This window comes from Rhipicephalus microplus, chromosome 7, assembly GCF_043290135.1.
Source record: "Rhipicephalus microplus isolate Deutch F79 chromosome 7, USDA_Rmic, whole genome shotgun sequence".
Taxonomy (NCBI): domain Eukaryota; kingdom Metazoa; phylum Arthropoda; class Arachnida; order Ixodida; family Ixodidae; genus Rhipicephalus; species Rhipicephalus microplus.
In genome coordinates this window covers 37435520-37459920 of record NC_134706.1, presented here as the reverse complement: position 1 = coordinate 37459920, position 24401 = coordinate 37435520, and the positions used below count along the sequence as shown (strand labels likewise).

General features: G+C 46.0%; 1 protein-coding gene and 1 long non-coding RNA gene across 2 annotated transcripts in view; one reads left to right on the top strand and one right to left on the bottom strand.

The window, feature by feature from the left end:
• The first annotated feature begins 5813 nt into the window (after nt 1-5813).
• Nucleotides 5814-6168, top strand: LOC142767420 (uncharacterized). The gene is made up of 2 exons (XR_012884866.1): nt 5814-5944; nt 6009-6168. It is a non-coding gene; the product is annotated as an uncharacterized LOC142767420 (long non-coding RNA).
• A 573-nt stretch (nt 6169-6741) lies between these two features.
• Nucleotides 6742-24401, bottom strand: part of Axn (protein axin) — a 31536-nt gene continuing 13876 nt past the window's right edge. The window contains exons 4-12 of the mRNA XM_037431393.2: nt 22656-22952; nt 20379-20653; nt 18308-18611; nt 17901-18113; nt 16849-17106; nt 14089-14318; nt 12276-12602; nt 8977-9240; nt 6742-7178 (exon numbers count right to left, since the gene is read on the bottom strand). Of these exons, the coding sequence (XP_037287290.2) occupies nt 7052-7178; nt 8977-9240; nt 12276-12602; nt 14089-14318; nt 16849-17106; nt 17901-18113; nt 18308-18611; nt 20379-20653; nt 22656-22952 (2295 nt within the window). The 3' untranslated portion in view covers nt 6742-7051. The remainder of the gene's footprint in view (nt 7179-8976; nt 9241-12275; nt 12603-14088; nt 14319-16848; nt 17107-17900; nt 18114-18307; nt 18612-20378; nt 20654-22655; nt 22953-24401) is intronic.

Here is a 24401-nt window from a genome sequence, read left to right as displayed (position 1 = left end):
AGAAAAATTGTCGCGGTAGATAACAGTTCGATACACAGAAGACAAGCAAGACCAAACCGGGCAGGCGCTGACTAACAACAGGTGCGTTTATTTTTACTGCAAAAGTTCATGCGCATTCCGCAAGTACTACAAACGGAGCAGAGGGGGAAGATTTTTTTCCAACTCATATCCAGATGCCCCGATTTGTCGAAGGCGTATAGATACGTAAGTCTCCTGTTAGTGCGATTGATGGAATACATAAATACATTCATGTATCAGCTTCCCATCGATCACCCCACCACGGTGGCCTTGGGGCTGAGGCCCGCAGCTGACCCGCAGGTCGCGGGATAGAATTTCGGCTGCGGCGGCTGCATTTTCGGTCGAGGCGAAAATGCTGTATGCCCGTGTGCTCAGATTTGGGTGCACGTTAAAGAAACCCAGGCAGTCGAAATCGCCGGAGCTTTCCACTACGGCGTCTCTCATACTCATACATGGCGGTTTTGGGACGCCACATATTATATGGTCCTTCCTGGAAACAGGTTCACTGTCATAGACTGACGGCAGTGTTTTGTTTCCGAACTGCTGGACGAGCTTTATATAAAATCCGTCCATTCTTAAATCCAGCTTCTGAGCTGGCTTTATTCTGCGCTGTTGAACATTACTTCCCAAGAATAGATTGGTGCCCAAAAAATCTCTTTCCCAATTGTCTTCCATTTCAGCACCTTCGGGCGAGAGGATATGATAGGCCTGGATCGCTAATCTCGAAATCGAAAATAAACTGTCAGACAAGTGCTAAAGTCCGCATTTTACTTTTTTCTTTTGTGTTTTGTTAGCAAGTGAAAACTTGCCCGAGAAGGAGCAATTGTGCGGGAAAAGCACGGTAACTAATAAAACGAATTGGTTGTGACTATGTCGGTTATGGTCACGATTGTTGACGCAGAGCTAATGAATCGGGATCATTTAGATTCTGACAGGCGCAGTATTAGGATCATTTACGATCTGATACTGCTTTTCTTGGCCCACGTTACTAAAGTTACTGTATATGCTACCTTTAGGTAGCATATACAGTAACTTTACACGTCACAATCAAGACTGCCCCTCGTGATTAGAGAGAGCGTTTTATGTGTGAAAGACGCCTGCTTTACGCTACAATGTGCTTTTGCTCGGTTTCTTCACACTGGTCCCTTAGATTCTAGCCTTTTTGTCAAACCAACAAAATGTTCTGCGGGATTAATGAAGTTGTGTATCTGGCCAATACAAAGGACGGTAGACACTCGTATTTGACAAATGAAATGCTTAATGAATGCCAATACCTGGAGTGCAAGTAATTTTTAGTTATTTGTTCCCCTTAATTTGTTCTATACTTGAAATGCTGATTCTCCTACATTTTTTTGTACTGTTCTCACTAAGCCCCTCCCCTCCTGCTTCAGCCTGGATGATGTCAAATATAAATGAATGCATAAAATTGCAATTTATGAATGGTTTTTGTTGTACAAATACACCTATACTATGGATCCTAATACCGGTTATGTAAATGCCGCCAATCAACATGTAAGAAATTGCTGTTGCTCGTTGATTCCCAACAAAAACAGAAAAAAATTTTTAAAAAGTTTTGAGAAAGACTGAAATCGCCTAGGGGCACACACGCACTTCCAGCCAACGTGTCAAAAAAAAAAAAAGAGACAAAAAATTATTGGAGTCTGCGAGAGTGTGCAAGCTCAAGACATTCTCAATCAGGTGGTTGCGAATACCCAAAATTATATTTTTTCACCAAGGACAGTCTCGCCCAGCATTAAATACTTAAACATGAACAGTGTACGGTGGTGTGGATAATAAGGCAGTTTATCACAATATTTTGGTACACCAATGTCTTGAACTTTAAAAATTATCACTTGCACATAGACAATCAGTAAAAGGAAATGTCTCAAATGTAATTTCCCCTTAATTAGTAGGAACAACAGCCTATTACACGATCGATTTTACAATTTGAATTTCTGCACCACTGTTCATCTCTGCGACACTGAACATAGTTTCCTAGCGCTCCCCCCCCCCCCCCCCCAAGTTTAATTTATCACACTTTCAGAAACACTAGCAGCCTGCACCAAGGACAGTGAATTGACCCTTTTCAATATTGTAAAGTTAGCTTTCCTGCTATGCGATTTGAACAACTGGCGGCTAAACACTAGTAATAGCCTGCAAATTACCTGTACAAGCAAATAGCCTGTACTGCAAATTGCCTGTACAAGTGCAGTTTGCCAACACAATGATGTGCAAAATATTGAGTCTGCTCTCTTGATATAAAGATTTGTAACATACTAGACAAGTTCCAGCAAATTAAACAAGAGCAGAGTTTCTGCTTGAAGTTAGACAGGTGCTGCCGTTACTTTTTCATGCAGTGCAGAGGTGCGCTTTTAAGAATTATGAGAAGGGTCCATTGTAAGTTTCTTCAATGAGTAGTGGTATAATAGAATGAGAGGAAATTCACACATTACACTCGTAGAAAACCCGTAATGTTGAAACTTTTATTTACAAGAAGACAGGACCCCGGTCGGTTGCGTAATAAGTGACAAGACGGAGGTTCGCCACCGCTGCCCTCGCATCCAGAGGAACGGGAAAATAACCAACTGATGTCCTGCAGAAGCGCGCTGACAAGGCAGTGCTTGTACAAAGCAAGGCAGGCACTGGGCGGCTCGGTGGCCTAGTCAAATGCAAAAACGTTGAAGTTGCTGCCACTGGACGTTTCTGCGCTTAATGCCACTCGGGCAGCACCGAGACATATGGCGGAGCACTGCCTCAAAAAAGAAATTGCACGACTCCACAAATGTATCACTGCAACCGCAATTTTCTGCAAAACAGTTTTTCGAAACAAGTTTTTGTACGCTTGCACATTCACACAAAATCGTGAAAGTTGTCCAAAACAAGCAATGCCATCATTAGCAGAGTACAAGCTTTTTTTTTCTCACACCCTGCGTAGGACAGTTTTTTTTTTGTGTGTGTAAACAACTGTACAAAAGAAGGCTTTGAAGCAGTCGACTTGATGATTACTGACCATGTCTCAAGCACTAACAGGACGGCTCAATTTAGCTATTGAAAGCAATTAAGAAAAAAAAAAAGACGGTTCGAAGTTCCAGAGACTTTGTTGATCGATGTATATAGCTTTGTTGCCAGTTGAAGCTTTTCTTTTTCAGAGACTTGGACGATTGATGCATAGCTTTGTTGTCCGCTGAACCTTTCCTTTTTACATTTTTTCCTAAAAACTATATTTGCAGAGAAGCACGCTTTCTGGAAAGGCACGAGAGTGCCCGGCAACGACAATGCGCATGGCTACGACTGCGGCAATAGCTGCGATGCAATTTAAAAAGCCTACGTACCAACAAGAGAACACTTGTAACCACCCTGTACCACAACACGCATTCGAGTGGTTAAAATAAGAGCGTAAAATCCTGCCACATCCTGCTGCTGCACGTGTTGTACTTATAATTCGCACCGAAACGGAGCCAAAAATGATCCATAAAAGAATTCCAAGAGGTACTTATATTAGAGAAACCAGGCATAATATTATTTCATTGTATTCGTACTGGCACGCTAGATGCGAAGCAGTAACAAAAAAAAAACAGTCTGAATAATTTACGACGTGGATGTCGGTAAGAGACGATCACCAGCACCACGTGCCACACAGAGCTTCACAGAAACGACGTTAGAGACCTACAAAATAAAGTGGCACAAGGAGACAGTTGCACTTTGGGAATCACAACTAGAAAATCTGGAGCAAAGCACACAAACAATACAAGTGCAGTCACGGTCGAAATATTTGCACATTGTTCGTCACACAACTCGTCTCGTCAAACTAATTTCAGTCCTACACAACACTGCAAGGTGACACCACCGATCCCCGCCCTTCCAAACAACGCAACTCCCAACTTGCTGGGCAATAGCAAAACTTTGGACAACGACTGTTAGCCCCAAGCAACAGGCTGAAAAAAAAATGATGAAAAAGATAAAAAAAAAGGAAAAGAGGCACTTAATCATGCAATGGCACGTCCAAGGGGCAACTTGCATAGTTAGTACCCTGCAAACCTCTCTTCGTTTTCTCTGGCAACCCCAAGTGCTGCCTGAGAGCAGTGCTATTCGACAAGTTACTTTTAAAAACAATCAACGCAGAGCATCTTGTTCTCTTGTTTTGGCAACATCACTCCAAGTAAAACCAACAATATTCCCTCTCGACGCATCTACGACTAACAAAAACAAGATGGTTAGAGGCACACACTTGCATAACGTACAACCGGATTTGGGTTAACCCAACAGGTTCCAACAGACACACACGCAAACACGCACGCAAAGCAGGCACGCGATTACAGCAAAAGCACAACCGTGGTAAGTAATGAAGCAATGACAGAGTTCGTGAAGTCCGCTGGAAGCACAACATTTCATTTGGCATTGCGTTGTCACGTCACCGACACGGCAAAGTTTTGCGACCAAGTTTCACAGACATGGACGCTGGGAGAGGAACATGGATTTGATGTATAAATAGAAAAGAACACAAAGGTTCATACCTGGGTCTTTCAGTCTACAGGCCTGTGCACAAAAAACGGCCGTCCACTGGGCAGCCAATCATAAACGCCGGGAGCATTCATTGTCAGTGAATTACAAGGGTAAAACTGCAGCGACCACGAAGTTTGGGATTACAGTGACGATTGAACTGCCCACAACATACCTCAGTTGCACAACTGCAATGCATCTTGCGTACGCACAAATTTTTCAAGAAACGAAAATGCAAACAACTTGCCCGGATAACAAATACACTTGCACGACACGGACTTTGAAAAGCGCACAACTCTCCCAGGAGAGTAAGCTAATTACTCGGCACGCTAATAGAGAAACCACGAACTCGACATGTGTCAAACTTTTTCTAAATAACCGCACTTTTAAAGTTGCCTAACTTGCAAGTCCAGAACACTATGTAGCATGTCGGTTATAGTTTTCATAAATTACATTATCAAGGTCACCCAGAATCTCCCCAAGAATTGACATAACCTGACCAGAAAGTTTTATCTCGCAACCATTGTTCCAAAAAATGTAACACTTCCGGAGGCAGCGCTGCTGGATAGAAGCACCGGTTCACTAGGCAACGTGCACATTTGCTGCCACTTATTCCTAATCACGGCATCGTGCAGAAATCGAACTGGGAATATTTCGTCATCAGACCACGTGCATACCTCCAACCTACGATAAATGCGTTGCTACTTTTCTAGCCTGTCGTGCCACCTTTGCATAGATGAAGTGACATTTCTTATAGGTCATGCTTTTCCATGGAAAAAAAAAATATGTAGAACTTGCAACTTTCCATTTGAAACTATTTCAGATGAATAAAATACCCTATTCATTTACAAGTACATTGATTAAACAACCTAGAGAAGCAGCATTACAGATTTTCTTTCTATCCATGTAAACATCGAATCAAGGTAAGAGCAGCCCAAAGTAATAACTAATCTGTTTGTACCAATATGGCCACTCATAATATTGCTCCTCCTTGCCCCGTTTACAATTATTACAGAACCTCGATAAGGAATCTCTGGCAGTAGTACTTTACACTGCAAGATCGATGTAGGAACCAACACGGGAGCGAGGCCAAAAACGCATTTCATCTAAAAACTTTTATCTTGCACTGGGGCTTTGGACGGCTTTCAAAATATGCCAGCTGATCAATTCAGCGATGGCACCCCACCGTGAATGCAACAATTAGCTACAACTATTATGCATGCAATTTCACTGAAGATTGGTAATCATGAAACTACAATTGAACTCTGGCAACTAAATGCAGTGAGTGAATTTAGAAGAATGAATGAAACCAGAAGTACAAAGCTCAGGCAGATGTAACCACAAATCGCGCTGTAGCTGAACAGTTGAAGCAGCAAAGCTCCCTATGGTGGACATTCACAAGAAACCGCGTTTCCTTGCAACCCAGGTGCAATAGTACAAAGCTCCCTATGGTAGACATTCACAAGAAACCGCATTTCCTTGCAACCCAGGTGCAATAGTAAACTGAACACGGTATGCTGAAGTGAACTGTGAGGCACTAATGGACCATTGTCAAAGACTTCCAGCCTTGACACACACACACACATAAAACGCACATTCAAAGTACCACGAGAAGAAAAAAAAAAACATTTTACACGTTCTCTACAAATAGACTGGGTAACTGTCGAACACTTGATCGAGTTTTTGTTCGTCACACATGCAGACACACACACACACACACACTCAAAAATAACTCGCTCAAAGAAGAGCTGTCGGTGGGAAACTAAAGCGTTTGATGTATTCAACGGGTCGGGAGGGCACCGCTTTGGCCAGTTTGTGCAACACTGTAATAACAATATTCTAAAAAATTATTAAAAGCACCGAATTTAAAAAAAGGGGGAGGGTGGAGGGGAGAACAGCTACCTTATTCCAACAACCAGCCACCTCACGCACTCGGCGTCGCATAACGACTGCGACACAGCAGAGACACTGTTGGCTCCTGGCGACGACTTTCCCAGCTCCAAACGAAGGCGGTCACCGTTTCGACGACACAAACACGAAACACACCGAACACTGCACACACCAGGTCGACTCCTGAATCGCATCAGGGGACACGCTGTTGTTTGTTGACATCGTGTCAGGCGCCCCTGGCTGTGGCCTCGGCAGGGCTGGGAGCTAGCACACAGAATCTTGACACAATAACAGCACCACGACATCGCCATCGACGATAACCACCACCAGGAGTCAGCAAGAAGGAAAGGGTCGATGGTCGCATGGCCATTCAGACAGCCCCAGACAGCAGCATGGAAACCGCTCGAGGACTGTCGCACGTTTCACAAGCAAAATATGGCAGCCGCAGCATGACTTGCAAAAAGCAGCGTTGGACAATGCTCTTGAGATCTTCTTAACTGCACCGCTGTTGGTAGAGGTGTGTTGTCTTCAAGAACTGGGGAAAAAATAGAGTATCTCGTAGATGGGGGTTGGCTACACACAGGGCACCAGCGGACGATGGGGATGGGACGACAGAGTCTGGCCATTTCATTTCTTTGTTCCTTCAGTCGACTGGCTCGACCATAGCAAATATTTTGCCCTCCCAGAGCGGCAGGACTTCGTTGTCGTCGGAGATCTCTTCAGACACTACGTCTGTTCCGAATTCCTGGCAAGAACGCCGGAAGAAGTATCTGGGGGAGTGAACAAAACGAGACAAACAGTTGTACAAGTGAAAGAGCCACTCAAAAAGCTTGTTACACTATGCACTAGTTGTCACGCACTCCAGTGACTTACGAGTTTCAGTGTCCAGCGACACCCACACGTCACCATCTCGAGCGACTCTTGGTAGTCATCGTCTGAAGCTGCTCCTCATCGTCACGCACTACACCGACTACTAAAAGTCATGCACTCTAGTGACTGCTCAATGTACCTCACTCCAGTGCCCCTCAGCATAATGCACTCCAATAACTCCTCAACGTAACACACTCCAGTGACTCCTCAACGTAATGCGCTCCAGTGACTCCTCAACGTAACGCACTCCAGTGACTCCTCAACGTAACGCACTCCAGTGACTCCTCAACGTAACGCACTCCAGTGACTCCTCAAAGTCACAGACTCGAACTCCTAAACGTTATCAGCTTAACTAACTGCCAAATGCCAACGGCTCCCGAGTGAGACTCTTAAATGCCAGATTCTAGCAACTTCTAAAATGTCATCCGCTTCAGCAACTTGCAATGACACCTACCATATTTACTCGCGTAATGATCGCACCCCGAACTTGCCGCATCGACATGTCATGTGTCTAGTCTAGCTGAACGCGCCTATCATTGTTTCTGTGATCTGAAAGCGGGCATCACTACGCTAATGCCATAAATTTACTGATTTAAATGAAAGCATTCCTTATTTAGATAGAAGAAACTGTTTTGACGCGCGTGACGTACTCACAACCTCCATAACTGACGCAAAGAAGAAAAAAAAATGCTGTAGCTTCGCTCCGTCAGCCGCCATGTTTGCTTTGATATCCCGCACTGTTACAGCGGCGGCCGCCTGTTGGTCGACCTGTGTTCACCCTGCAGCAATTTTTTCCCGAGACCACGTTTTTTTTTTTTTTTTTTGGTGTGCTTTGTGATCGTCTGTTGAAGCGCCGTTTCGCCATGGGGCGGTATGCAAGCTTTACTGTCGCGTTCAAGCTGAAGGCGCTTGACTACGCGCTAGAGCACGGCCACCGCGCTGCCGGCAGACATTTCGGCGTCGACGAAATTCGAATCCGATATTTAAAAAAAACAGCGTGACATGCTCATGGCTACTAACAGCACGGGATGGGCTTTCCGCGGACGCAAATCTGGCAAGTTACCCGACACTGAAAAGGCAGTCCTCGAATACGTGAGGACATGCGCAAGGACGGTTATGCAGAGTCATTAGACATGATACGGACGCAGGCGTGCACAGTTTCCCGGAGGCTGGAAATAGCCACAAAGGACTTCCGCGCCAGTTCCACCTGGACAACACGCTTCATGTGGCGGAATGGACTGTCGCTGGCATTTCCGACGCGCTCGACGGAACGGAAGATGACCCTCTGTGGGGCAGTGAAGACACTGCCGGTTCCGACAGGGAATCGTGCGGCGACGACACTGACGCCAGTGATGCTTCGGAGTCTGAATGAACGTTAGGGGGTCAGAGAGGTAAAAAATAAAAGGGCAGCGTGTCATGCATGTAGCTCCTGCGTAATGCGTGCATTTTATTGCAAAGGTAAGCCTTAATTTACTTTTATTTTTGGTTATGTTCATGATAGCTACCATAAGAATTCTGATTAGCGACTTTTTTGCGTTCCCGGTGCTCAGGATATTTTTTTACGGGAAATTTACCCCTCGTAATGATCGCATCCCGAAGTTAAGAGTAAAAAAAAAAGTGCGATCATTATGCGAGTATATACGGTACTGCAACGGCCAGATGCATAATCAAACCTCTCATTCATTCCGATGAGCTCACCTGTAGTTGCCTTTCTTGCTAATGAGAGACTTGAACTGACGTAGCGTGATATCTCGGCCGGCAAGCTTCGTTCGGTACGGCACAGTTTCCCCAGAGTAGCAATAGCCAATCACAGTCATCTCCGTGGAAGGTGAGGGCGGAGCCTGAAGCTGCATGGGGGCGGGGTACAACCCACCACCCGGTGCAACCTGGGGACCTGCCCCACCGACGAAGCCTTGCTGCACACCCGGAAGAGGAGCTCGTACCATCGCCTTTGGCCACTTCCTGAAAGGTGGATACAAAAATTAAGTCAGCGGACTGCAAAAAGCAAGCTTACGCAGCACAAGGGCAAAATCGACAATTGCAGATAGGCATAGACATATCAACATATTTGCACAGTGCAAGACTCTTTCTGTCCTTGTCTCTTCTTCTGTAGTTACGTCGTAACGACTCGTAGTCTTGCACTGCGCAAATATGTCGATTCCCAATCATAAACTAGCCCAAGCATCTGTCTTATCAAGTTACATTTCTAGTACGTCGGGCTCTTTCTCGTGTTTCCCTGCTGATCCGTGTCACCTCGCCAACCTCATTGCTGTTGCTGAGTGCCAAGCAGGCACTTTTGCTTATTGCTTACGCCTCAAGTTCCTACCGCCTGCAGTCAAGCTGTTGCTCGGAGTCCACACCCCTTCGACGGGACATGGCATTCGAATTTGTAAAATTCTTCGCTCGGAATGGAAACGTTGAGCACGCCAGCTTCGAGACGTGATGTTCTTTCAAGTGAACAGTACCGACAGCCCTCGAAGGGCCAAGAAAAAGTGGCTAGAGTTTCGCGTCTCCACTAGCAGAACGACCGAGTTTATCTGGCACATATGCTGGCACACATTCGGGCCATCACATCCAGGACGAAACCCTCACCGAGCAACCCGATACACACTGCATGTGAGGTGCCGATCCCGGACTGTGTACAGCGTGTGTTAAGCTTGGGTCCCAAGTTCACCACACAACCTCAGCTGGCACCTCTGGAAATGCTGACCCTTGTAAGGCAAGTAGCCAAACGGGCTCCCAAGGCCGAAACATATAGATGTGTAGCGGAAGGCATTCAGGTTTTGTTGCAGTCTACACCAGACTGCCATAACCCGCCTTTTCACAGTGTTGTCACGTTCTTCAAAGAGACAGCACTCTTTCTGTCCTTGTCTGTTCTTCTGTAGTTACGTCGTAACTCCTTGTCTTGCGCTGTGCAAATATGTTGACTCTCAATCACCAACAAGCCAAAGCATCTGTTTTATCAGACGTAGACATCGTCACTAATGTCTGTGTGTCCTCATGTGTCCATTTCGTCTATGTCTTTGACGCACACTGCCATAAACTATCACGACCCAACTAGCCACCAGTGCATGTTAACACTTTTGCTACAGCTGACGAGTACAGTTGTGATGTGATTTCGCAACAAAACGAACAATGCTCGTAAAACTCTGGTCCCATGACACTGCAATACAAGAGGCCCTAGGCTTTTGCACATAATTGAAAAGGTCACCTTCCAACAGCAGGAAACTTATTAGCAAGCACATACTCTTCTGCTTTCTCTTTCACCCAATGTTGCATGTTGAAAAAATTTGCGCTGAAGTGCTTGGCGGTGGCACGGTTCCAATTTTTTTCGGCGAACTTGAGCAGCGATCTTGAATTTCATCGTATATACAATTATTGCAGCCCATCGCAAGAGTACAGTAAAATCGTGATGAATGGATGGCAAAACCTTAACTTTTGAAATAAACCAAATGTGCATTGCAGCGAGGATACTGGGAACGAGGGGAACCGTTAGCACAACAAACCCTGATTGATTGATATGTGGTGTTCAACGTCCCAAAACCACCATAAATTATGAGAGACGCCGTAGTGGAGGGCTTAGGAAATTTTGACCGCCTAGGGTTCTTTAACGTGCACCCAAATCTGAGCACACGGGCCTACAACATTTCTGCCTCCATCGGAAACGCAGCCGGAATTAGATCCCGCGACCTGCGGGTCAGCAGCCGAGTACCTTAGCCACTAGACCATTGCAATGGGGCCACAACAAACCCTCGCATGCCTCGAACACAGAAAGTAGTCAGTGCCGTGTCGTGAGCGTACATTCTTACGGTGGAAGAGATGGGGAGGTAAAGGGAGGCAAACACTTGAGCAGTACTGATAACCCGTCTACCTGAGCAGTACTCGCAACCCGTCAACGCGTTTCGAAGTTCGGGTGCGGTATTCTTGCAACCGTAGTTCAAGAGAAGGCTTCGAAAGAAGAGACTTCGTAGTCGTAGTGCGTTTTATGTATGGCTGCACTCGCCTGCGAGGCGTGCACCCGTCCAAAGCACCTAAGGTGCAAAGTAAGCATGCAAGTAAATATTTGCAAATAAACCTGGCTAAATATTAGGGGTGCGTACACGACGGTGCAAATTATGCGAGCAAATGTGGTATCTTTTATTACGCCGTTAGTCAAACAAAGAAACCCAATGGAATTGAAAAAGAAATGGTACAATTTTATTCGAAAAAAAAAAAAAGCTCTGCAAAGTGAGCAAAAGAGCTTTTCAATGATTTTGGCACTTTTTCTTTTTTGTTACCGTAGTGAAAGCATAAAAAATGGAAAACTATATAGCAAAAGGGACTTATCCCTTCACTTACTATTTATATGCCTTTATAAGAGACACATATGGACATAAAAGATACCAGTATGCCTCCATTAAAAAAAGATGTCGATTAAAAAATTTGTACTATGCAGTACTCTCTTTATAAGAGACACCTCTTGTAAAAGCCGAGCAATGGTCCCCGGCACATTTCACTTATAAAACGCTTAAACTGTTGTAGAGATGTCCTAATGAAAAACTAAAGCCTTAGCACACGCAATATGCACCATTAATTGCCTCGGCCTTCCTACGAAGTAGAGAATTCGTTGCTGGTACCTTACACAGGGAGTTCTGGCATGAGCTTAAAAAAAGTTCAACACCTGATTACGTCCAAGGTTAGACAGTGCCAAATACAACGACCCCTTACCCAGCATGTAAAACTAAACTGCCACTTGTTCCGAGATGCCACAGACCTCACAGTAAATACATCCGTTGACTAACTGAAAAGGTAAAACTAAACTGCCACTTGTTCCGAGATGCCACGGACCTCACAGTAAATACATCCGTTGACTAACTGAAAGAGACGACGAATTCCCAGCGAGTGCAATAGTGCAATCGAAAGATTCGATTGGGATGCTGTTTTTACGAGCAAGAACTTTTCAGCCAGCTGTCCAAAAAGGCAGTGCGAACGTGCGGGGAAAAAAAATTGAAACTCACTTGGTTTTCGCCATTTGCTGGCTTCCGCTGTAGTTCACCTCCAGCCTCCGGCGAGCCTCGACGAGCTGCGTCATCGTGTCCAGCGGCTGCTGCGTCAACGGCAAGCCCCCAGACTCTTGAGATCCCCAGCCGGAGCCCGGGACGGAGCCGCAGCCGGGAGCCACTCCGCACGACCGGCTCCGGGCAGTGTTGACGGAGTTCTGCTTGGAACGCGACGAGGTGCCAGAAGTGGTGGACTTCTTGTGGCTCCTCGAGGAGTCCCTCTCCGGATCCGGAGGCCCGAGCGGATAGCCGGGAACCTTGTGGTTCAGAATCCAGTTGTTCACCCTGCGACGCGGGGGGGTGCAGTTTCAAAGCCGCATTATTACGCGAACCACGCTAGGAAGCGCAACTTTCGGCAGGAGGGAAGACTCGAAGAATCAACGTCTTTTTAGCCCTTCATGGTACGCTGTCGAGCACCACACATCGCACAAATACTGCCGACAGACATGAACATAATATCAACTGCGAAACTAAGTATCCAATGCGTTTTTTTTTCTCTCGCAGCTGTTGCTTTTTTTTTTTTCAACGGTGTTCAAAACTAGCGAAACATTTTCGCACCAGAACAACCCGAGAGTAGCTAATACAGTACACACTCGCGATAATTCAAGCTCTGATAATTCATATTTTCAGTCAATGCAAACAGAATGCAATTATTTAGTTCGCCCTACATTCTTTCAATGTGTTTAAAAGCCTCTTAATTGAAAGTCCATCATTCAGTTAATTCAAACTTTTTGCAGCTCCATACCAGAAACTATCTGCTGCTTTCCAACTACTGTTTAAACATTTGCATGCTTATATAATCCTAACAGTCTGAAAATGAAAATAAGCACCTCAGGCCTTCAATGAAAAAGCCTTTGCTAGTAAACAAATGTCTGAAACAAAGCACACAAATGTAAACTGTGATGCTTCTTAACTAGTATAGAGAGCTTTGTGTTGTAAGCATATACCTGTAGCGAAGAAGAAGTTGGCAACTCATCAAAAGGTCTGATTAGCAGTAAACAGCCGATAAATTTGTGGACCTTACTCCTCTGTTTTCTGTTCATTGCACGTAGTTAGGGTTAAAAGACACTTTAAAAATTTTCAAATGTGATAACATCAATCCCTAATCGTCATGTGTGGTGTCGCCTCACCTAGAGTCACCTATCTGAGAACTTCTGATAATTCGAACTTCTTGATAATTCAAACAAAATTTAGAGGTCCCTTCGAGTTGGAATTAACGAGAGTCGACTGTAGTTTCGAATCGCATATGATTAACCCATGAATATTCATTGTGAAGCAGGATAACTGAAAAGGTGTGTGAACACATTTTTAGCGCACACTATTCAATTTCTGTCAGATTTTGCTTCATAGACTGCTGTGACATACATAACATGACTGGCCAACTTATTTGACACCACCCAATGTACCATTATCTGTAATTTTGAATACGATTAAAGTAAAAAAGTAGGTCCAGCTATTTCTCGATTAAATCCTCCTTTTGATAGACTCAAACGTCCTTATAACAAAGTTGCATCATACAAGAAAATAAGTTTGTTATATCCGAAAATTCGTAACAGGTTATTCCTAACACTGGATCTATTGCAAGACTATTCTCATTCACTTTGTTATAACCGATATTTCTTTATATCGGTTTTCATTACATGGAGGATTGAGTGTGCTTCTTTTCAACATCCTTTTCAAGCACATGTGCTCCATGTCCTTTTCCCATTCCATCGTGATGCCTCCAGCAGGGAGGACTTCTGCCAAACCCCCAACATTAGTTCCAACTCACCGCTCCGTCGCGCCCTGATTGACCGGCAGCTGCTCGCACACAGCACTGGCCCCGCTGTCGACACCGCTGTCCGATGGCTGCGGGCCACTCCGAAATGTCCGCCTGGAAGTAGCACTGCTGCCGGATGCTGCGCAGCCTCCCTGGGCTCTCCTCCGGCTGCCATGGACTGCATCGTCATCGGGTGAAAAATCCCGCACCGCGCCACTGTCGCTGGAGCAGGCGTCTCGTTCCTGTAAGGCAAACAGTAGAAAAATACATAAACTTCAATACAACTTATAATAGTGAACAGCTGATAGTGAATAAGCCTAATAAGCAGCGGCTTTCTCAAATGTGACTGGCTATGATTCGCGGATGACTTGACGTCATCTGCGAGGACCGCTAGCGCTGAGGTTGTCATTTTGTAGGTCCGCAAGCTCCCTACACGTGCAAAAAACTCACGGCAAGCGCAATGTCAGAAATCTGTAAAGCAACTTCAATGTCTACAGTCGAACTCCGCTACAACGAACGTTGCTTCAACGAAATTCCTGCTACAACGAAAAACTCATGATTCCCCGTAAGCAGCTCAAAGGAGTCAATGCATAAATATTGTCGCCACAACGAACACTTTTTCTTCGATCGTCCCGCTTCAACGAAATTTTATGATGCAATTCCAGGCTCAAACACTTATTGCTATGCAGTAAACCCAATCTCTAACATTTCGATGCATTTTCAGAGCCTGAATATGTGTTAACGAAGTCTAGAACACGCGTTGGCACCACCATAAACCGCCGCCATCGCTCGATAGCGATGGCAATGGGACTGCCCTGCTTTTGTTTTGCCACTGGCTTGCTTTTGAGCCGCAGATGGTCCGAAGCCGAAGCTCAGTCACTCAGTTCATGGTTTCCTTCTCGCAGCTGCTGGGTGCAACCGTGGCTTGATACCTCTTCCGATTTCGATGCTCATCATTATGTTTGCGCTTGGCCAGTGTGGTAACTGATCAGAGCGGCTATTCATCCGCATTATCAACAAAATCAGCTAGCCGTGAGTAATGGATGGCAAGAATCGCTTAGAATAATGCAAAAGTCGCTGCTCTACGATACCCTGCCTGCATCTCGGCGTTGTCGGATACACTTTGATGGCAGACAGCTGCTGGTGTTTCTATGTTAATGTAATTGTTGAGTTCGTTAATGAAAGCCGTTGTGGCCATTGTTTCAGCGTGCTTTTCACCATGGTGTCGCAGTGCATGGGTGAGAATCGCATCGTGACGCTCCTGGGAAAGAATAGGAGGCAGCCAAATACTTTTTGAGTTTTGGGAATAAAGGTTCATTTGTTTGGCTAGCTCAGGTCAGCTATAATTTTTACGACTTCACTACAACGAAATTTTTTCCCCGCCCCGTCAGTTTCGTTGTGGAGGGGTTCGACTGTACTGAACTCTGGAACACCTCCCGCACGCCAAAGCACAGACAGCAGAACAGCGCATACAAACGGACCTTCAAAATGGTGCTACGATTACGGATTAAGGCTTAGTGCATACCCCCTACACTTTCTGCAGCTCGCGCCAGAGAGCCAATCACAATCGAGATATTAGATACGGATAAAACCGGAATCATGATCAAGTAACCATGCGACACCGATATTTTATCAATATCTGCTGGTGCTTTACATGAGGGCGTTCCAACAAAAACTCGCTTGAACATTACTTTGCGAGACGCACCCGTACACACCTTCACTCCCATCACCACATCGACAATATCTCCAGCCAACTCAGATCCACTGCAGGAAGACCTCTCTTAATTATCTCCACATTAACCTATGCATGCGTCAGCAGATTCCATTTTATTCCAGCAACTTCATAATTCCATTCCTCTATCCAACTCTCTGCCCACTTCTACTATGTTTCCCATCTTTTGGTAACCATAATTATTGTATGTGATTTTTGGTCTCAAAGCCATCATATGATTACGAGATGTCATAGTGGAGGTCTCCAGAAATTTTGAGCATTTGGTGTTCTTTAACGAGCACTGACATCGCACCATACACGGGCCTCTACCATTTAGCCCCCATCGAAATGCCACCACTGCAGCTGAGATTTAACCTGCGACCTTTGCGTCAGCAACAGAGCATCGTAGCCACTGTTCCCCCGAAGCGGGCTTTCTTGGTAACCATTCTGTAACCACTCTTACTGTCCACCTGTCCTACGCATAGCCTGTCAGGCCCTGGTCCATTTCTTTACACCGATGCCAACTAGGATATAAACTACTGCTGTTTGTTCGATACCTCGGAACTATTCTTTTTGAAAATCTAACACTTTCATGCTGTGCCACATTTTGCTCAGCTTAACATCAACACTGTTAGAACTAGCCTCCTCAATATGTTCACTGTATTTTTCTCAATTAAAACTTATTCACAAACTGGTTATGTAACTAACAAATTATGAGCTTGTTTTTTTTGTAAACTGTAGTTTTGTTTGTTTAGTTATGACTTCTACTGCTACTCGTTTAATTATGTAAATATGTTATTTCACAAGCTGCCCGATTTTGGCTTGTCTAGTTATGACGAACTGTTATTTTTTAGCTCACACTGTATTTGCAGAATGTTTGTACAGTATTCTTAAAATGTACCACTTCCCTCTTTAATGCTTCTGAACAAAAGGGTAATTCCAATAAATAAATTTGCTCAGCACAAAGTGAACTTCAGCAAAAAAATTACCCAGAGTTACACAAAAGCAGGTAATAAATTTCTATATAGCGAGCCCATTTTTTGCATGCTTCTCACACGTACCTTCTTGTGCCAGTGCTGGTGACCCAGGACTGCGTACGGCGACGGTACGGCTGGCCCGAAGCGGTGCCGTGGCGAGGGTGCCCTTGGAGGCGTGTGGGAGAGGGGCGAGTCGAAGACTCGCGACACGTGCTCGTCCAGAATGCTCTGCGAGCTGACCTCATCTGCCGGAATGCCCAGCAGACGCTCGCAGAAGCCCGGGTTGGCGGGTGCAGGTCCCAGGGGTACACCGGAGCCCTGAACCGGAGCGCCTCCGCCAGCCTGCCAAACAATGTTGATCGTAGCATTAGTGAACAGTGACACCCTGTGACGCAGAGCTAGAATGTAATAAGCTCAAGCCTCACAGCGAAGTTGCATCTTAGACAAAAAAAAATAAGTAAGTTCATTATATTCAAAAATCCATTATAAAAGCATATTCCTAATGCTATATATATATTGAAAGAGTATTCTTCATTTACTTCATTATAGCCAATATTTCGTTATATCCTAGTTCTTTATATCCAGTTTGAGTGTACTCTCGTCATATAGGCTGTCATGGCTACGAGCGGTGCTAACACAGATATACCCAATAAAGTACACGGAAGGATGACCTCCCAGTCATAGTGCTATTAGTAGAGTGTAGGAAAAGTTATTTGAAGGTTGCAGATTCGCTTCCTGCCACAACAAGTGGTCTTTTCGTCTGTTCTAATCCTTTTAAGTGTTCTTGCAGCTTTCGGTCCTGCAGTATCTTATCCGTGCGGGCACGTTTGCGAACCTCCACTCGAAATTTTGTGCCACAATGACTGTGCGAACTCAACAAAGTCTCATTATACACGAAAATAATTTCCTTACATCCAAAAATTTGTTATAAAAATATATTTTTCACGCTATTTCTACTGCAAGATTTCATTGACTTCGTTGTAACCAATTTTTCGTTATGTCTGGATTCATTACGTCGAGGTTTGAGCGTACACATTCATTCGCCTTTGAGGAGGTAATGCCATCGACTTCCATAGTTGTACCTGACTGTGACGAGAACCGACTAAGCGTTTTGGAGCCTACCACCGGTCACTCACCGAGGCAGAGGGCGCCGCCACGACGGCACCGGCCAAGGGAGGTCCCCGAGGGGGCGCCGCGGGGAAGTCCTCGGCCTGCGCCCGGTGGAAGCGCTCCAGCCGTTCTCCGCAGTCCAGCTGCTTCTTCACCGCGTGCAGCTTCTCGATGATGGAAGTGGCAAACTTCTCCGGGTTCTTTTCCGCCAGGCTGTACGGGTGCTCCATCTGCGTGCGCTGCAACGTCGACAGGGGTGGAGGAGAACAAATGTTAACGGGACAGTTTGCATAAAAAAATAATAGTAAAATTTCACGAGTTCTTTCACTGTCGGGAATATTGAGTGTCGAGCAAAGCATGGCTTGTGCCGCACAGCGCAATGCTCCCCTCATTCTTCCAAGGACCCAACGCCCAATAAGCAGCGCACACTCACCGGAATGAGGACGTTCTCGCCCAGTGAGTCTCGGTTGATGTTGGCGTTTTTGCGGATCGACATGCGGTGCGTGGCGCGTTGGATGAGGCTCTCCTTGACGGCGGATGCAGAGCACGGGACAGTGGCCGGAGGCACGCTGTCCACGTCGGTGCCAGTGTCGTCTGTGTAAGCGCCGGACGACAGGCTGTGCAACTCGCTGTCCTGTGCCGAGGGCGGCACGAAGGACGAGTTGTTCACGTGGTATGGGTGCGGCACGCCCAGTGACGATGAGCTGCCCCCGGCTGCTCCGCTTGACTTGGGCCGGCTAGAATGAGTATGGTGAAATGACCACGAAGCTAAAACTTAATTAAGCACAAATGTTCACTAAGTGCTGCAACAGACTTGAATAGTTCTTTGTTGCCTTCAGTCACGTGGTGATTTTTTCAAACTGTTTCAAGCATAGCCTGGCTCATAATGCAAGTTGTGGGATTTGCAAATATCCATTTAAACAAAACAACGCTTTTCAAAAGCCGAAGTTGTGCAAAATGTGCCGAGCATGCTGCGAAGCTAACAAATGAAAGCTCATCACAAATTCGCCAACTACATTTCAAACAGGCTCAATTATGTGCATTACACAGAAAATATGCCGAATCACGGCTGAAATTTCACACACTGAGTACCAATACTTTGATTTCACAGGCACGGACCTAGTTGTCAAGGCCTTGTAATCAAATTAAAAAATATCATCTGAGTGTTACATGTGCCACCCACGGTCTTGCTTTTGTTAATGATATGCATCACTTCCATTCAAGCGCAGCCACTTTGTCCCCAAGAACAACCAGAGTTCTTCAATACATTTACTGGGTCATGCTTCCACAAATGTTTTTAAGCAGCTGCTAGGGCGTCCTCGCCCGTGTGTGGGCAGGTACCAGCACTGCAGTTCTACAGCACACATCGGGAACTGCAAACCGTGATTAAATGTACCTGTGAACATGTATTATAAAGAGTGATGCTACCCTCACGGCAACTCAGGGAAGCTGTAATACAGTGCAGCAGAGTGTCAAATGATTGATTGATTGATATGTGGGGTTTAACGTCTCAAAACCACCATATGATTATGAGAGACGCCGTATTGGAGGGCTCCGGAAATTTCGACCACATGGGGTTCTTTAACGTGCACCCAAATCTGAGCACACGGGCCTACAACATTTCTGCCTCCATCGGAAATGCAGCCGCCGCAGCCGGAATTCGAACCCGCAACCTGCGGGTCAGCAGCCGAGTACCTTAGCCACTAGACCACCGCGGCGGGGCAGAGTGTCAAATGAAGCCTTGGAGCTAGAAACTCGATGGCAACAAACGCATGCTGGTTCCGCCGTGCAGTGTACTACTGCTTCTTTCAGTTTTTTTTTTTACTGCTTCTTCAGCATGTTTCTTCAGTTTCCTTAATGCATCTAGTCACGAACCGTGGATCACTCAGAGTGCCTCGGGGACTGAATTCGACCGAAGAATTCGACGAATTCATATATCACCGAGATTCACCATAGGTTTACATTGAGGTTACATAACTCAATCGATTCGTAAAGGCCTGGATTGAATTGGGTTGGATATTTGTCAACGCAGACAGATCATACACAAAAATTTCAATTCCTGGGATATTTTCATGTGCACCATAGGAACATAATAAATGGTCGAAATATAAGTCTCCTGGAAAATCCAAGAGACTTGGCAGGTATGCATTAGTTTAACAAACAATGTGCCGCACCTGTGCACAGTCTGGAGCAGCACAGGGGCACGAAGGAAGCTCGCTATATGAATCCTCCCACAACAAATGCATGTACAGTACAGCAAGTGTCATAGTAGAGACTGTATCAGCTTGGAAGGAATGATGGAATGCTACTTTTTTCTCAGTAGCAGATTGTGACAGCTCGTCTGCTTGGTCTCGCTGATGTTTTGTGGCCTAGTCTACCGCGCGTGCTCAAGACGAACTTACCCAAATCTGCAAATGGCACAATTTCCTGTACTGCCTCGGCATGCTAGATGTGTACGGAGACGAACGTTAGCACCACTCTTGAAAATGTCAATGCAGACTTACATTGCCGACGTTGCTTCCGACGCCAGGCGAGTGACGAGTCGAGGAAGCTGCTCGCCGTACCGGTAAAGCTTGCGCACGTTGCGCCGCGTCAGTGGTGCCGGCGACGCACCCGCCGAAAGCTCTTCGTCCTCCTTCACCGTCGGCAAGATCTCGAGGCCCAACGGAGGCAGCACTGGCGGTGGCGAACTGTCATCCTCGCCCGACCCCGTATCTGCCACCGCCGCACCAGGGGCATCGGCTGCCACACTCAACTCTTCGCTGCTGCCACCAGAATTCTGTGTGACAAAGCAAACATACGCAAAATAATTTTCAAAAAATATTTTGAAGTTTCAAAAGAGCTGCTATCAAAAACAAACAAACACTGTAAGATGTAGAATGAACACGTCTGGATTCATTAACAGTTTTAAAGGGGTATTGACACAAAATTTTGCCGCAAATAGCCTGTGGGATCAATTCTTGTGAAATGCGTATACAGTAAAAGCTCGTTAATTTGGATTTCACAAGACCGGAAAAACTGTCCGAATTAACGAATGAACAGAGAAAACAACATTTAAAATCAAGCTGCAGAAGCATACCTTTATTTGTTGAAGTATTTTGTCATTGTCATCTGCGTTTTCGCGCAGATTCCGGCTGACATCACAATTTTTCTTAAATGTTCCAAATGGCCAACAGCACGCAAGCTGTCGGGAGTGTTCAGGCAAGCGTCCTCTAATATTAACAGCGCCTCCGAGACTTCCCGTGAGGTGCGATGAGGTCGCGGCTGTATCTTCTCGCATGATTCTTCGTCGGAATCGTGGTCTTCATGGGCGCCCGTGACACCACTAATAATCTCTTGATCGCTCAGGAGACCACTCGTGGCGACACCATGATCTGTCGCGATGTAGTCCTGAAAGGTCACATCTGTGGGAAGGACAGCATCGAAAGTCGGGCAGTCATCGTCGGTGGACTCGGTGGACTCTGCCGCTTTTTCGGTGTTGCCATCACTGTAGCGCACGATGGTGGTGGCATGCAAATACGGTCACAATCGAAGAAAAAGAGAACTCCGCAAGAAGAGATGGTTCCGACACGACAACACAAGGGAAAATGGCGTCGGAGGCGCTGAGTGGAGAAGAAAGAAGACGCCGACGTTCGGTGACGCTGCGATCGCCCCCACTAGTTGATGATGATGGCGATGCCACTCAGGTTTCGGTTTCACTCCAGTGGTGCCAGCGCAGCTTTATCACATTTTTGTGTAGCAGCAGCCGTCAGCATTTGTCCGAATTAAGCGGTGCGGAGCCGAATTTCGACGAAATAACGAAGGTTTGGTCCCATAGATTAACATGCACTTTGGCCGGGACCAATAGAGCCGTCCGAATTATCCGAATTAACGGGTGTCAAATTAACGAGCTTTTACTGTATCATGTGCAAAATACCAACAGCAAATATACCTTGAAAGGTATTTTACATGAATTCAATGTTTCAATTCTGATGGTATTGACACATTCTGGAGTGACGCCATGGTGACTCCTTTGGTTTCCTCATGTCACCGCACTGCAGTCATTGCCGTCATTCTTTTTTTCTTTTTTGCACGTTAGTTCTAGCAGTCTACTTCTTGGCTGTTGCATGCAAGTACCTGGTCGCGGCGCACATGTTGAAAGTTCTATTTGGCGAAACTGCAGTCTCGTTTCCAGTTCAAAAGAACTTCTTGATGCTACCGTGCGGTAGTGCATCACAGTGCTGCGCGCTGAAGTGGTCGAGCACTGCAAACGCTACGTGGCAATAGTTACACCCAGCGGCTTGTTTTTTGAGCTCTCAAACCAAAACTGAAACTCGTCGGTAATGAGAAGTCTGCAGTTAATTATCTGCCTTGTGCAGCAGCAAACTTTGCCATGCTGTGACCAACAGGAGCCCCCCGCAACACATGGCAGCGAAAAAACGCGAGGCCAAAATTTGTCTCGGCACCCCTTTAAAGGGCCAGTCGACAGTCTCCGACTTTTTTTACACCCCCCCAAACAAGCTCGCGCATCTTTTGTACGCCTTACCAGCCTCCTTTTACGCGCAGTGACGTCAACTCGGCGACGTTGACTTCATTACTGTTTGTTGAGACTTGGTTTAGACCAATCGACAAGCTGTGTGCTGCGTCACATCACCGAGTTGACGTCACTGTGCTTGGAAGGAGGTTGGTCAAGCGTACGAAAAATGCGGAAGCTAGTTTGGGGGGAGGGGAGGGGGTGAAAAAAAAAATTCCGAGCCTGTTAACTGGCCTATAACGCCAACTCCAAAGTAGCAACAGTCCACCTGTCCGTCGTCTCCCCGAGACGATGTGCCCTCCGACGCCGCCACTGCAGAGGCCTCTTCGGAGGCGGCCCTCGCGAGCGCGTGGCACTTGTTGACGTGCTCGACGTAGAGGTCCGACTGGAGGAACTTGGGGTAGGCCGAGCGCTGCAGGAATTGCTCGAACTCCCGCTGCGCCTGGTCGAAGAGCGAGACGTCCACGATGAGCCGCTTGACGTGCTCGGTGATCTTGTCCTTGAGCGGGGGCGACACCTCCACCATGTTGTTGCGGATGTAGTGCTTGTAGATGCTCTTCATGTACTGCGATCCACACGTGGGAGAGGGATGTCGCAACATTACATGATGAAACAAAACACTGCATCAATTCACAAACAAATCATACTTTGAGTGCCGTTTTGCTGTAAATTCATCACAGGTATCTCGTCAGAAGAGAAAATACAGGTTAAAGAAGCATTTAGTAAAACTTGTGCTGGAACTTCAGCACCAAGGATGACTGCCAGTTGGGCGTGTTGGTAATGGTTCATGATGAGACAAGTGCAAAAAATGCACACTCAAAGAGGACACAGACAAGCGCTTAAGTGCTTGTCTGTGTCCTCTCTGAGTGTGTGTATGTGTGTGTGTCCTCTCTGAGTGTGTGTATGAGTGTGTGTGTCCTCTCCGAGTGTGTGTATTTTTTGCGCTTGTCTCATCATGAACTTCAGTACCTTCATAGTTAACCTCTCAAAAGTGCCTAAAACTGGCTTCATCAAAGGGGTGTGTTCCGAGAGTAATCAATCTCTTATATCAAGATTGACGAAACTGCGATTTATGGTTTTCTTTGCAGATCCCCAAAATATGCATTTATACTTACATGTCAATTAGTTCATAAGGTAATTAAGATTAATAACCACTGTTCCCAGAAACCACGGGGGCAAAAACTACTCTCCAAACTACATAGCCTCAGGTACCGGGAAGCTGGCATTCTTCCCACTGACATCGCACAGGACATGGGAATCCAGGATTTCACCTCCGTTGAAATGTAGAATGTAGCTGCTATGGAACCTACACGTTTCAAGTTAGCGGCTAAGCCCCGTAACCACTGAGCAACCACAATGGCAGAGAAAGCCTGACGCATAATGCCTCTAAAACACACTTCTCGCACTCCCAAGATAATCTCATGCAGAATGACAACCAAGTAAGAAAAAAAAATGCACAAAAGAAATGTATACTAAATGTGCTGCTTATCTAGCAATGATCACGATAAGGCTGACTGAAAAAGAAAAGGTGGCATGCCAATGGCCTCCGAAACTGGATGATCGTTAGTGCTTCCAATCTTGGAGGCTACACACTCGGCCCCTGGAACACAAGTCCGACCAACACAGTGCAAAATCCAGTGTTGCGGCTTCCAAAACCGTGCAGCACGACTTGAAACAAGTGATTTAGTTCAAAATTTCGAACTCTAGGTCATAAATTCTTGCAAAAAACAGGCTCCAAAAATGTATTTGGTTTATGGGAACTTTGACAGAAAATTTATGAAGTGCTTCAAGGCAAGTTGTAGATAACATAAATGGCACAAATACGTTCAGTTATTTTTTCTTTCCCAGAACTACTCGAGAGTGGAATAGCCTAAAAGCCGATGCTGTCGAACAGTGGTTCTTAGCCATGGATGTGTCGGGGACCCCTTGTGGACGGGTGGAAATTATGGGGGACCCCTTGCAGCGGAGGGGAGGGAGCGGGGATAGGTAGGTAAATTAACACAACTAGAGCGTG